This window comes from Uloborus diversus, chromosome 5, assembly GCF_026930045.1.
Source record: "Uloborus diversus isolate 005 chromosome 5, Udiv.v.3.1, whole genome shotgun sequence".
NCBI lineage: Eukaryota > Metazoa > Arthropoda > Arachnida > Araneae > Uloboridae > Uloborus > Uloborus diversus.
In genome coordinates this window covers 162,243,517-162,257,400 of record NC_072735.1, presented here as the reverse complement: position 1 = coordinate 162,257,400, position 13,884 = coordinate 162,243,517, and the positions used below count along the sequence as shown (strand labels likewise).

The 13,884-nt window shown below is 34.0% G+C and overlaps 1 protein-coding gene across 3 annotated transcripts in view; it reads left to right on the top strand.

Moving 5' to 3' along the window:
* The window catches only part of LOC129222119 (COA8 family protein CBG23705, mitochondrial-like), a 78,602-nt gene that overhangs the window by 43,185 nt on the left and 21,533 nt on the right, over window positions 1-13,884 (top strand). Inside the window, exon 1 of one of the 3 annotated variants that reach the window (XM_054856565.1) lies at window positions 7,395-7,687. The exons of the other annotated variants lie outside the window; for them this stretch is intronic. Within the exon in view, the coding sequence (XP_054712540.1) occupies window positions 7,556-7,687 (132 nt within the window). The 5' untranslated portion in view covers window positions 7,395-7,555. Of the gene's footprint in view, window positions 1-7,394; window positions 7,688-13,884 lie in introns of those variants that run through there. 3 annotated transcript variants of the gene reach the window in all.

Sequence of the window (13,884 nt, the reverse complement as noted above, 5' to 3'; positions counted from 1 at the left end):
CAAAGAATTTAGAGATGTTTTTGGAACGTGACGCGGATTCTTCGAAAGCTAATGATTTTTTAGCGAGTAAGAAGGCCTATGCCTTGATGTTATCATTTCTTAGTGATAAAGTTTTGATTTCGCTTTCGGAAGAAAAGACTTGTGCTGAAGTAATTGCAAAATTGAAATCGATCTATGTTCGAGAAGGAGCGGTCAGTCAGATATTGGTTAGAAAGAGACTTTCAACTTTGAAAATGAAAAAGGACTCATCCATGCAGGAGCATATTGATGAAGTGAACAGGCTCGTTACCCAACTAAAATCGTGTGGCGTGAAAGTGAGTGACATGGACAGTATTGTCTATCTTTTGATGTCTCTTCCAGCAGAGTATGACGCATCAAAATCTGCAATAGAAAATCAGCCTTCGGAGAACTTGACTTTAGAGTTTGTTTGCGGTCGTCTTCTGGATGCTGAAGCGCTGATGAGAGATCGTCGAGTCTCGGAGCCCAAATCGTGGAAAACAGAGTCATCGAATGGTGCAGCCTTTTCTACAAATCATCGGGTAGTGTGTAACAAGGGTCGCAAAACAGGGCACATTGCAAAATTTTGTAGAAGTAACATAGTTTGCTACCAGTGCGGAAGAAAAGGACATTTTAAGAGGAATTGCACAGTCCAGACAGGAAAAAATACATCATCAAAGGATGGAGCAGTTGCAGTGACTTTCGTTGTTGGCGAAGTAGAACATCGGTCATTTATAGTAGATAGCGGATCTACAGCTCATATGTGTGCACATCGGGAATGGTTTGAGGAGTTAAAACCATCCTCAGGAACTGTGTCATGCGCTGCAAAAGCCAGTAAACTGGAAGTAAAAGGAATAGGAACTATTCGCGGTGTATTAGGTGACGGTGTGCAGGAGATCCTACTGAAAGATGTGTTATATGTTCCAGAACTAAATGGAAACCTCATTTCAGTGAAACAGATACAAAAAGCTGGATACACTGTGAGCTTCAAAAATGACGAAGCAGTCATTGAAAAGGGAAGTACAAATTTTGTTTTGTGCAAGCTGAATTCAAAAGGTCAATATGCAAGTGATTTTGTTCCCTTCATTTCAAACTCCTTTGTTGCAGAAAAAGATGGAGGTGAACTGTGGCATCGCAGGTTAGGACACTCCGGAAACCATGTTCTGAGCAAACTAGGATTACCAACAAGTGACAAATTATGTGAAAATTGTGTGTTAGCGAAGCAGTCCGCGAACCCTATAGGAATAGGAAACCGAAGAAGAGAAAAAGCTCCCATGATGACAATCCATTCTGACCTATGCGGTCCGGTCAACCCACCAACTCAAGCGGGTGAAAGGTATGTTTTAACATTAGTTGATGATTATTCTCGTTTTTGTGAAGTTCGTCTTCTTAAAAAGAAAAGTGATGTTCCCGTGGAAATCAAAAAGTTTCTCAAATTGAATGAAAGCGTTCGAAAAATTCGTTGTGATAATGCCCAGGAATATGTTTCAGGTGAACTTAAAGTGATAGCAAATAAACTTGGAGTTACGATAGATCCCTGCCCCCCTTATACTCACGAATTGAACGGAATTTCAGAGCGGATGAACAGATCACTTTTTGATAAAGCCCGTGCACTTTTATATGATGCAAATTTACCTAAGAACTGTTGGGGATATGCTATTCAAGTTGCAGCATATATTCATAACAGAATCCCTAGTTCAAGCATAAATGAAATGTCACCCTTTGAACTAAAATATTCCCAGAAACCGGATTTAAATCAAATAAAATTATTTGGTTGTGATGCTTATGCCAAAATTCCTGATACTCGCAGACAAAAATTAGATCCGAAATCTAAACGAATGATCTTCATTGGATATTCTAGCATGGGATATCGATTAATGGATCCAAGTACGCACAGAGTTATTGTGTCACTTAATGTTCGCTTCAATGAAAATAAAGTATATGTGCAAGATAGAAGTAATTCACCAGACGAGGAAAAACACAGCACCGAAGAAAATAAAGAGTTAGGAGAAAACGAAACCAATGTAAAGCAAGAAGTTCCGGCAGATACACCCCGACGATCAGAAAGAAAAAGAAAAAAACCAGAACGATTTGAAGCAATGTACACGTCAGAAGAGACGTTGACCTTTTACGACATCTCTAAACTACCGGAAGAACAACAAGCCCAGTGGAAAGTCGCGATGGGGGAAGAATTGCGCTCCATCCAGATAAACAAAACTTGGGAACTGGTAGATCTCCTGATAACGCGACCCCCATAAAGTGTAAGTGGGTGTTTAGGAAGAAAAGAGATGGAACTCTCAAAGCCAGACTTTGCGCCAGAGGAGACCAGCAGAAGGAATACGTAGAAACTTATTCGCCAGTCATTGGGATGCCTTGTTTACGATTAGTTCTTGTTTCGATTCTTCAAGAGGATTTAAAGGCTTATGTGATGGATGTGAAAACAGCTTTTCTGAATGGTGAGTTGCAAGAAATTGTTTTTATGGAACAACCGCAAGGATTCAACGATTCATCTGGCAGAGTATGCAAATTAAATAAAAATTTATACGGATTAAAACAAGCTCCTAGACAATGGTTCTTCAGATTTTCGCAATTTATGTTAAAAATTAATTTTAAGCAGTTAAACTCGGAACCGTGTATTTTTATCAGAATTGTGAATGGAAGAAAAATAATAATTTGTTTATATGTTGATGATATTCTTATCGCTGGATCAGATGTTTCAGAAATAATGATTGTGATTAAACTTCTTCAAAATGAATTTCAGATGTCCAAACTCGAACCAGCTTCTGAATTTTTAGGAATTCGTATGGAATTTACTTCTACTAAATTAGTGCTAGATCAAAAGGAGTATATTCTTAAACTATTGAAGAGATTTAACATGGGTGAGTGCAAGCCGAGTGCAACACCTTTAGAAGCAAGGTCAACTCCAGCTGACTTTGAGGAAGGAACTAGCTTCAAAGGACCTTACCGTGAACTAGTTGGATCTTTATTGTATCTTGCGATGACAACACGACCCGATATACTGTTCGCTGTGAACTGTCTCAGTCAATTGCAGGAGAATCCAACAGAATCGGCTTGGAATGGACTTAAAAGAATTCTGCGATATTTAAAAGGTACATTGGATTATAAAATTGTGTATAGTAAGTGTTGTGACTCTAATGTTGATTTATCTATGTATGTTGATTCAGATTGGGCATCAGATCCGCGTGATCGCAAATCAGTTTCAGGTTACGTTATTTTTTATAAAAAGTGTCCAATTTTATGGAGCGTGAAGAAACAAAATTCAATAGCTGTTTCTTCTACTGAAGCTGAGGTACTTGCAGTTGGTAAGTCTTTATTAGATCTAGTGTATTATAAAAATATTGCATGTGAATTTCTTACTGTAAATAACATTGTCATATATGAAGATAATCAGTCTGCAATCAAATGTATAACTAATAAAAATAGTTCTGGTAGATTGAAATATATTGATGTTAAGTTAAAGTTTATTAGAAATATTTTAAATGTTGAAAATATATATACTGAATATGTTTCTACTGATAAGCAAATTGCTGATATGTTTACTAAGTCTCTTCCTAAATTTAAATTGCATGAACTTATGTCATTGTGTTGTTTAGTAATAAGCGATTAAAGGGGATATCACACGAGAGAAATTACGGGACATCGCAACCGCAATAGGAACCGTCAACGCTATCTGGAACTGGTTTTTCGGGCGGGAAGTTGCCTACAGGGTTACTGCCAGTTGCTCGGACGGTTGCTCGATTTGCTCACAACGGGGGCTACCATTTTTTAGTGTACATCCATGTGCTTGCGCTTGTTCATCGCTTTTCGTCAATTCCGCATTTGGTTATCACGCTGCGTCGCGTTAATTCGACACTTATTAATGAAATTAGTAACCGAATACTTAATGCAGCTCTTGCAGCTTTAATTGTATGTGGATTTGTGAAAAGATGGCCAAAAAAAAAAAAAAAGGGAAATGATCAAGGCAATGATTGATTTCAGAGCTAGAGCATCAATTATTATTTCATGCAGTCACCAAAGCTCCTCCTGTTAAATTCATATTTGAGTTTTAACATTAATTTGTAGAACTTATGGTGAAAATTTCAGAAAAACAGAAAACTTTTATTACTATTAATTGAATGTTTGATTTAAAGCGATACTCTTGTTACATTTAAAGAAGACATACAGAATATATGACTTCTCTAGGCTTATTTTTTCCCATAACTACTAAATTAAATCTTAATTTTAGATAGGACTTATTAGTCACTTATTGACAGGTAAGAAGAAATTTTAATTCTAACAAATTATACCTAAATTCATAGCTAAAAACAAACATGACAAATAAAAAAAAAGCCAGCAAACTCTGATCAATAGGCCTTTTATAATTATTTTTTTAAACTTCGAGTTCATACATATATTGGAGATGTGCTAACACTTTAACTTACACAAATATAACGCCACTAGATACATATTGCACACAGGAAAATCTGTGGCCGAGTTTATTAAAATAGTTCCAGACATTTAAAAATAAAGTGACGCTTTAAAAAAATGTAATGAAACGATGATGCGCATTTATACAAGCTATACAAGCATTTATAATACAAATAAGCTTAATACTGAGCAAATTAACACTGCATTGAATATTAGTACGTCTCAATCAATATTTCAAATGTTAATAAAAATAACTTTATCATTTAATAATGCCAAACATAATTTTTGACATCTCAACAAAATATCACAATGTGCGTATCATTTTTAAAAAATTCTTTGTATTATCATATTCTTTGATTTTCAGAGGGATTATTTTTCTTGACTGGAATAGAGTACATGTGTTACTACACAGTCAAAATATTACTAAATAGGTGGAGCTAAAAGTAGAGTAAATATTTCACCTTTTCTCTAAGCCTCACATTCTCCTACATTTTAAGTATTTTCAAATGGTACATACCGTATGTACCCATCAGTTTGAATGAAAAAAGAAAAGTACAGCTTCAATGCTATGATTTTTAAAAAGGAATTTTCACGTAACTTTTTCAAGGAAAAAATTTACTGCAATTGTTCAAATATCAGAATGGGGTGGCTTCCTCCAGTCAAAAGTAGTACTTTTATCACTGAAATTGATAGAATAAGCAAAAAAAATAACTTGGACCCAAAAATACTTTTATTTTCCCAACCGTTATTTTTTAATTAATTTTTTTAAATGTCCGATTTTTCAAACAAAGCGCGGTCTTGATGACGTTACAAATACACGTGAGTAAAGATGCGAATTAAATATTTGGCTCTGTGAATGTCAACACGAATGGCATTTCATCATTCGTGACGTCACACGACAGAAATGTAAACAATTAAAGCGCCACGATTTAAGTAATTTTTTAAAAATATTAAACAAAAACAAATTATTTAAAAAATAGTCAGATCCTATGTTTTTAAACATGCTCTTTCAGAAAAAAATACGTTTAAAATTTTAGAAACGACCCCATTGTAACATTTGTGCAAAACAATTTTCAAAAACCTAATGAAACGAAAAACACCAATATAAATTAAGAAATGCATAAAATTTGCACTGATGTGAACTAACATATAAGTAGCAATTTAAATTCAAAATCAGATGCAAAACCAAAGATTCAATGTCGCTCATCCGTTTTTTAAAGTGTAACCGAAAATTTTTGAAACATAAAATAAATAGAACAATAAAAAGGAATCCCCACATTTCTGTCGCCACGATTGCAAATGTATTTTACAGTGACGCTGCCTGACGTCACGAAATCCCAGCGCCCTGATTGGTTCCTTCGTAACTTGCCCAGAATTAAAGGCAATTTTTTTCTAGCGGAGGAAAAAGTTTGCCCCTATACGAGCAACTGCAAATTTCCATAGCACACGAGAATTTTGGAGCAATCGTTGGTGGAAATGAGTGGAAAAACCAGTTCCGGATAGCGTTACGGTTGCTATTGCGGTTGCGATGTCCTGTAATTTCTCTCGTGTGATATCCCCTTAAGGGCGGGTGTTGAATGTAATCGCTTTCTCCATTGGTTTAAAAGAAAGAACTGTGCTTATTTCTTATTGGAAGAGACATTTGCAGCTTTCCACGGAGTTCGCAAAATCTCTTCTTTAATCCACCATCGGACTTTGGAGAAAGCTTATTGCTATTTAAGAAACATCATTGGATACTGAAAATCTGCCCTCTATTCTATTTAAAGAGCCGCAGTCTGTTTATCAGGGCCTTCACTACTTTCTCTATGTCTTGCTGTATGTGTGTCCCCATGTTTCGTATTAAACGTATTTGTTTATGTTCAGCTGTCTGAATCTCTGCTTTACACAACCTTTCAACAAGTTTACAACTTATTTTTTTCATACTCAAAGCTAAAAAATAAATAACTGAAAAAAAAATTGATATGTTAATAAAAATTCCATTATTTGATTTTTTTACGGGAATAAATGGAACTTCACGATTTATTATACATATTATTCACCTTTACATATGGGCAAAACTGGTGTAAACATAACGGCTTGTCGAACCAACTTACTATTTTCAGTAAGTTACTATATCCAAGTCTAAGGCAGAAATACATGAAATACACCACCAGCTCAGTCATTTCAGCCGAGGACTGCATTTTCATGCTTATTAGCACTAATCAGCCCGGCATTGGAAGTGACTGAGCTGGAGATGGGAAACCACTTAAGAAAGCCAAAAGTGTCTGACAACCTGTTAGATAATATAAAATTAGCAATGTCGTGCTGATGAGCGCTAATAAGCATGAAACTGCAGTCCTCGGCTGGAATGACTGAGCTGACGGTGTATTTCTTGTGCAACGACGAGCTCAACCGGTAGCGACCGGTCGATTGATCCATGTGATCAGCCGACCGGTGAGCTACCGTTCGCTCATCGAACACAACCTATGTTTCAGAAGCTTGAGAAATACTATTTGTATTCCTCCTTTTTACTAGATGATTTACACAAAAAGGAAGAAAAGTTTTCGCTGCATCACTTTTCAGTACTCTTTTTTACTTCGATAAAATCCTGATTTTCATGCATGGTCGTCGTGACAACCTTTACAATCATGATTTGATCTTGACAACTGATTATTTTACTATCTGAAAATTCGAATGTGAAAAGATATAAAGGGATATTTCCCCCTCCTTGCATTTTTCTCTAACATTATTCGTTCATCTATACGCACAACAACTTGTTAACACTTTTCTATACGAAAAACATTTATTCCGACCAGTTAATACTACGCTCCCAATACCATTAACACAACCATGTGTGTTTGCTTTGCATGCAGACTACATACTGCAGCTGTTGCCACGGTGTTCTTCTTCTTGATGGTCTTCAAATTTTCAGGAGCGCTTCGAGCTATGAGTCAGTATCCGGTGTCGCTAAACAATATCCGGTGCACTAGCGCAGACGGCGCAATAGCCACTGCAAAGTTTGTTTTTGTTTACCGAAGGAAAAAGTTCTCAGTTGGCAAATATTTATATTAATTGTTTTAAAATTAAAAATGGTCATTTTATCTTTTTATCTCAGGTTTATTTCATAAGTTCAAGAAAGAAAAAGTTAACGATGAGAACACTGCAGTACATCTGCAAAACTTCATTTTCGGTCTTGAAATATGAACGTTTTTCTCCAACTTTTATTCATTCAAATGCCACAATGTTTACTTGCAGCTCTTTATTTAAGAATTCAAGGAAAGAAGTAAGATGAATATTTAAATATTTTACATTATTTTAATCACAAACGATCTAGCTGCCATTATATTATAATTCTAAATTATGTATGAGTATGTTCTCTTAAACCTCAATAGATGTGGTGCCATTCTACCACCAAATTAATTTTTGACTAAATGATTTGCTTCAAACATGTGAGGAGAGTTGGGGCTTGTTACACCGGTCAGTCTCAATAGTTTAAATACTATTTGTATTTTTTATTTTAATTTTTGGATTACAAATGGCCCCTACAATCTTACAAGCCCCGCCCCCCTCCCAAAAAAAAAATCACTTGGTACAGTGCTATTGGAAAAAAATTTATTGCTATTTTTTTCAGTGTTAGACAATTTTCATAAGTCTGAAACTTTTTTTTTTATTATTCTTTTATAAATTGATTTAATGGAAAATGGAGTAACAAATTGAATTCTTCACCTAAAATAAGTTTTTAGTTCATAAATACTACAGATGTACCGAGTACTCGTTAACTACTCGGTACTCGGCCCAATTTTGATCAGATACTCCGCCAATACCGAGTAGTTGCAAAAAATTGAATATTGTCCAAGACAGATATTAAAATTCATAAAAAAGTGCAAGCATATATAATTTTCTGCAATAATTTACAAGTCAAATTTAAATTTTGAGAATAATGAAGTTTGTAATGCGTCAATGGAATTAGTCTTTATTTTAATGTCCCTAAAGTTAATAAAACTTATTTATAAAAAATTGTGCAAAAAAAGTAAGTGTAGAAAATATGGAATTTTTATGTTAAAAATGGATTTTTGCTACAAACAAAAATTAGTTATAAGAAATATAAAAATACCTTTGCTTAAAAAATAAATGGATATAAAACAATGTTAAAAGCACAGTGCAGACACGTGTTTTGGCATTCCAAGTAATTCCTTTTTCAATGCACAAAATGTGAGCTCGTAGATTTAAAGGCATCCACCAAAAGTCGGATTCTTCTGAAGAATGTCTTTACATTCTTTAGCTCACATTTTATGCGCTGAAAAAGACGTTCCTTGTAATGCAGAAACCTGTGTCTGCAGTGTTCCTGCACATTTGTTTTATTTGCTTTTAAAAATTATTTATGTTTAGTGGACTAGAACTATAATAGATTGGTATAATTTGTTTTAATTCCAACTTGATTAATCATACCTTTTATTTATTTATTTTTAATTTTAAAAATAATTTTTTTGTAAAATTTTTGACATAAACAAAATTTTTTAAATAATGTGTAATTAAATTTCAGCAGGAATTTAGTTTTAAAAACTATTATATGGACAAGGAGGTCCATACAACTATTCCAATAAGTTCAAAATTCATCACATGTGTGTCGGTGGTTCTTCTTAAAACAAAATTGGTACTTGGTAACTCGGCCGAGTAGTGAAAAGCCGAGTACTCGGTACTCGGCCGAGTAATGAAAGGCCGAGTACTTGGTACTCGGCCAAAGTGCTACTCGTTGCGTCTCTAATAAATACTTGTAGTTTCTTTATTTTTTTTTATATAGAAAAAAATATCACAGCATTTCTTCAGACCAAGAACGCAGGGTATGTTGATCCACTTATAGAAAACGTTTTTGTAAAACTTGCCTGTTTTTTTGTATTACTAGGGCATCCCTAATTTTGTATGTTTTATAATTTACTATGCTTATTATATTTCATATAATGCAGCAGCAAACTTTTAAGGGTTGCCCAAATGAAAAGTGGACAAGTGCAATAACATCAGAATGAATGATTTAATTAGAGCTTCACTGCACACAAGTATATAAAGAGTGGTATGAGGTATGCATCTCAAATGCCGTTCAGTGATTAAACCTGTTTGCAGTAGAGGAAATTGTAAAAAAGGAAAGTTGTGCTATCCATGGATGCATCCAGATTGGAAAACGCGGTTGTACGGTTAAGGGCGGCAAATAAACATCAGATTTGCCAATACCAGGCCAAGCAAAAATCACGATCAATAATGATTCCATTGCCTTCGTTAATGAAATGATCCGAGCTAATCGATAGATTAAACCCGTGAAATCAGTGATGAATTCATCCTGAGTAAAGGAATGGTTCACACTGTCATCCACAAAGATCATCCCAGAAAACACAGAAGACCCTAAACAAATTTTCCATTGGGAAGTTTTGGAGCACCCCTGTATAATATGAACTTGTGGGCAATTCCATGATAAGGTCAACCAGATGATCAAATTTTGAAAATTAAAATTTCTAAACAAATAAGGTGTCATTTTAAAGTTAAAGAGTTGTATATTTCGAAATGCCTGTCTAAAATTTGATCACTTCAGTAATAAATAAGTTATAGGAGGTTAAACTAAGGTCAACATCTTGAGTATTTTCAAACCATATCTGGGGACTCTCGAAGAAATTCTTTTTTTTTCCAAAATATACATACTAATATTATGAATTGAGATGAATAACCTATTAAAGATACAATGTGTTGCTGTTGATGTTGAAAAACTGTGTCAAAATATAATTCATTTTGATTTGTAAAAGAATTCCTCTGGGGTACATTAAGTTTTTTACGTCCGACACCAAAATGTGCAGTTAATTATGCTGAACCAATAATTTTAAAGCTACATACATATATTTTTGGGTACAAAGTAGGAATTTCAATCTCTTTGATGTAACCTATTTTCATTTTGTAACAAGTAAATATTTTTTACTAAAATCTAGTTGTCGGACGTAAAAAATTTTTTACGTCGGACACCATTTACGTCCGACACTGTTATATTCCTTTAAACAACAAATGTTTTCAACTGTGTTTCTCCTTTTTTTTGCCTTTAATTTCAAAGTTAAAGTGAAACATGCATAAAAAACAATTTAGTGAATTTATTGTATATACATTTAGGTTTGATAGGGGTAAGTCATAGATCTTTAAAAGGGATAGATAGGCCTTTCTTCCTACAGCGCAGCGTATTTCGCCCGGAGAAAGTGGGGTCATCATGATTCTTCCGAGAATCACGTGATCAAGGGACATCGTGTGGACTCCCTCTTCTCGGGCAGCAGTGAACAATGCGAAGCGTCGTTAAAAGTCTAGGATTGTCTGAAGATTTTCATTATACTTGTGTGAGAAATCTCTATATGTGTGAATCTGAGATTTTCTAACGAAAGAGGGTTTGATGAATTTTATTAAAAAATAAAGACATAGTGAGTAACAGAAATCTTTCTTTCTGCTAAAGGCAAAAAAAGTCCCCATGCAGAGTCGAAATTAAGAATATTTTAAGCAATTTACTATAGATACCGAGCATTATATTAAATCACTGAAAACAAGCGATGGAAAATTAGTTATGGTATGTCCGCGAAAAACTGGATTTTTAGGTTTCCTAATTTCTATGAAAAGTGTGCTGGGAACATATGAAAAGTATGTAGGTGCCCGAATTCCAGTTCTAAACTGCGTAATGACTTATAAGCTTACTCAGGATCACCTTGAAACTTTTTTCAATGCGATCAGGATGTGAGGGGGGATTCAACAATAATCGTCGGATAATTTCGAAGTGCGAAAAAAAGATTATTCATTCATACGGAAATTAAAGAGTCCAGTTCTTCAAATTGCGCTGATTTTGACAACCTTCAAATGCTAAGATTAAATTTGAAGCGTAACAAAAATGCTTTGAAAGAAAGCCTTTTCTTCCTTTGACGACGATTTGGAAAATTCAGAAATCATCTCAATTAACATGACGCAGTATATTAATGGTGTTTCTGACTACGCTGGATTTTTTGTCCGGCAAATGCACTCTGTTGCGAACTGCGACGACTGCAAGGCAGTCTTCACTACAACAAATCAAAAAATAGACCTAGTAAAATTTAAGAATTTTGGGACACATTCAAGTATGATAACTTATTGCAAGATTGCAGTCATTGAAATATGTACATTTGTGAAGAACAACTGAGCGAGAATGTGAAAAAGTTTTGGGAGTAAAACACAAAAATATAATGTTACTCATGAGACCACAAGAGTTATGCGAAAAATTTCGAATTCCGTTTTTCTAAGTTTAAACAAGCATATGTTGGAAACAGAAGCAGCAGATTTTCTCGTTAAAAAGTTTATAAAATTAATCGTTACTAAATATTTAAGCGTTAGAATGTATCGCGCAGTCAATTCAAACAATGAAAATAATTCAAAGACCAATAAGTAGGAAAATAACAAAAATAATATTGTTAAGGGACAATAATCACTAGTTTTCTTCACCCTAGAGTTTAAATTGTCAAAATTATCAGTCTGTGGGACGAAAAAAAAAAAAGAAGAAAAGAAAAATTGGGGAGGGGGTGGAAGTCAAATGACCATTCATGTAGTTTATAATTGCAAATAATTTATTTTCTGAGTACTTAAAAAAAACACTGAAGTTGCTTAAAAATTGGGAACAAACCAAAGTTATTGGTTTGGCTTATATAGTGTTGGTGCGAAACGCATGCGAATATTAGAATATTATTTAATTGAGTTGATATTCGATACTATTTACATTTGTATTTCTAATTGGTTTATGGTTTTAGATAGGGTTTTATGTTAAATTGTTGCACTGGCTTCAAAAGTTGTGGGAAAAAGCACGCATTGAAACTATTTATCTATATTTGAAAAATTTGATTGATATAAAAGAAAATTTATAAGGTCAATTTTTGTTTAAGATTTTTGAAGACGTCTTTTTCTACTCAGTATTTAAAGCACTTGAAAAAAAGTTTAAATAGCTTGTGCGCCTGCTTCAAAAGTTATGATGGGAAAATATCTAATGGACCATTCCATGAAAAAGCTGTCATTTTGTCCCGCATTTCATTAAAAAGTAATAACTTAAAAAGGTAACAAAGAACATTTTTTGCAAAAGTACAACAAATACATTCGCGATTTCTTAATGAAAAAAAAAAGTTATCTTTTTTAATTATTACTTTTAGTGAAAAATATGAGGTGTTACGTGAGGGACAGAGTGTTCCATTTTTCTTTAATAATGGGTAAAATGCTTTAATTTAACCCATGCTTAAAGGGGGGTTTAACCCATGCTTAAAGCATTTAACCCATGGGTTAAATGCTTTAGTTTCCCTTAATTGTGCAAATGATCGCGGCGCAAAGTGATTCTCTTCGATAAGGGAAAGTTTCTTGTGAGGGGAGTCCCTTGATCACGTGATGTCCAACTGGGGATGTTGACGCGCGCTCTGAGGAGAAAACTGGGGAGAAGGCACATCTATTCTATTTTGAGATCTATGGGGTAAGTAGGACCCCTTTTGAAAAAAGGTGTGTTGAATGAATGTAATACAGATGATTAAGATCAATTTTGGCAAATTTGCCAAAACTATAATTGGAAAAAGAAATTGGAAACACTAAATGACTGCGTCTATGTAACGTTGGCTAAGGAAGAACCATTATCAACATTCAACCCATATAAATCTTGATGGTTTTTCCTTCAGGTAAGTTTCACAAATAACTAATCACCAGCTTTTGCTGCTGAAATATCATTTCTTACTAAGTCATCATAGTTGTCTTGTATTTCACTAACATAAATATTTCATCAGAGTTGCTTTTGATTTTCAAATCCACACTGTTATGGGGGAACCACTTACCCCATAATGTGGGAACATAGCGAAATTTTACGGGGTAAGTGGGGCCCCTCCTCTAAAAGTTTTTAATAATATTTTACTCAAAAATTCTGAGTGCAATATGCACTTTAAGTTAATTGTACATGAATGTTTAATGTTCATAAAAAATAAATGCTAACCGGGAAACACTTCTTTAAAAAATGCTGCTTAAACTCGCCAAAAAATATTTTTCAGATTTTTTTTTTTTTCTTTTGACTAAGTTCTCTGACCTAGAAAAAAAATTCCACTTAATCCAAATATATGCAAAACTAATCACTGGGATGAACCATGACATGATCAATTAAAAAAAGTATAAAAACCATATGGATATTTCAGTTTTTGGGGTGGACCCACTTACCCCAGTGTCCCACTTCCCCCAATCAACCCTACTTTTGAATTTACTTGGTAAATGTTGTTTCAGTATATGTAACCTACAATTTACATATTTATAACTGTAATCATTGTTATGTATTTACATTTAAGAGCAATAGTTTACGTCCAATATGAACAATTTACGTCCGACACCAAGCTAAAAATTCTTTCCAAATAATTATATTCTTTATAATATTATTTGAAAACTGTTAAATATGCTTCAATCATAAGTATACTTTAGAATTATGCT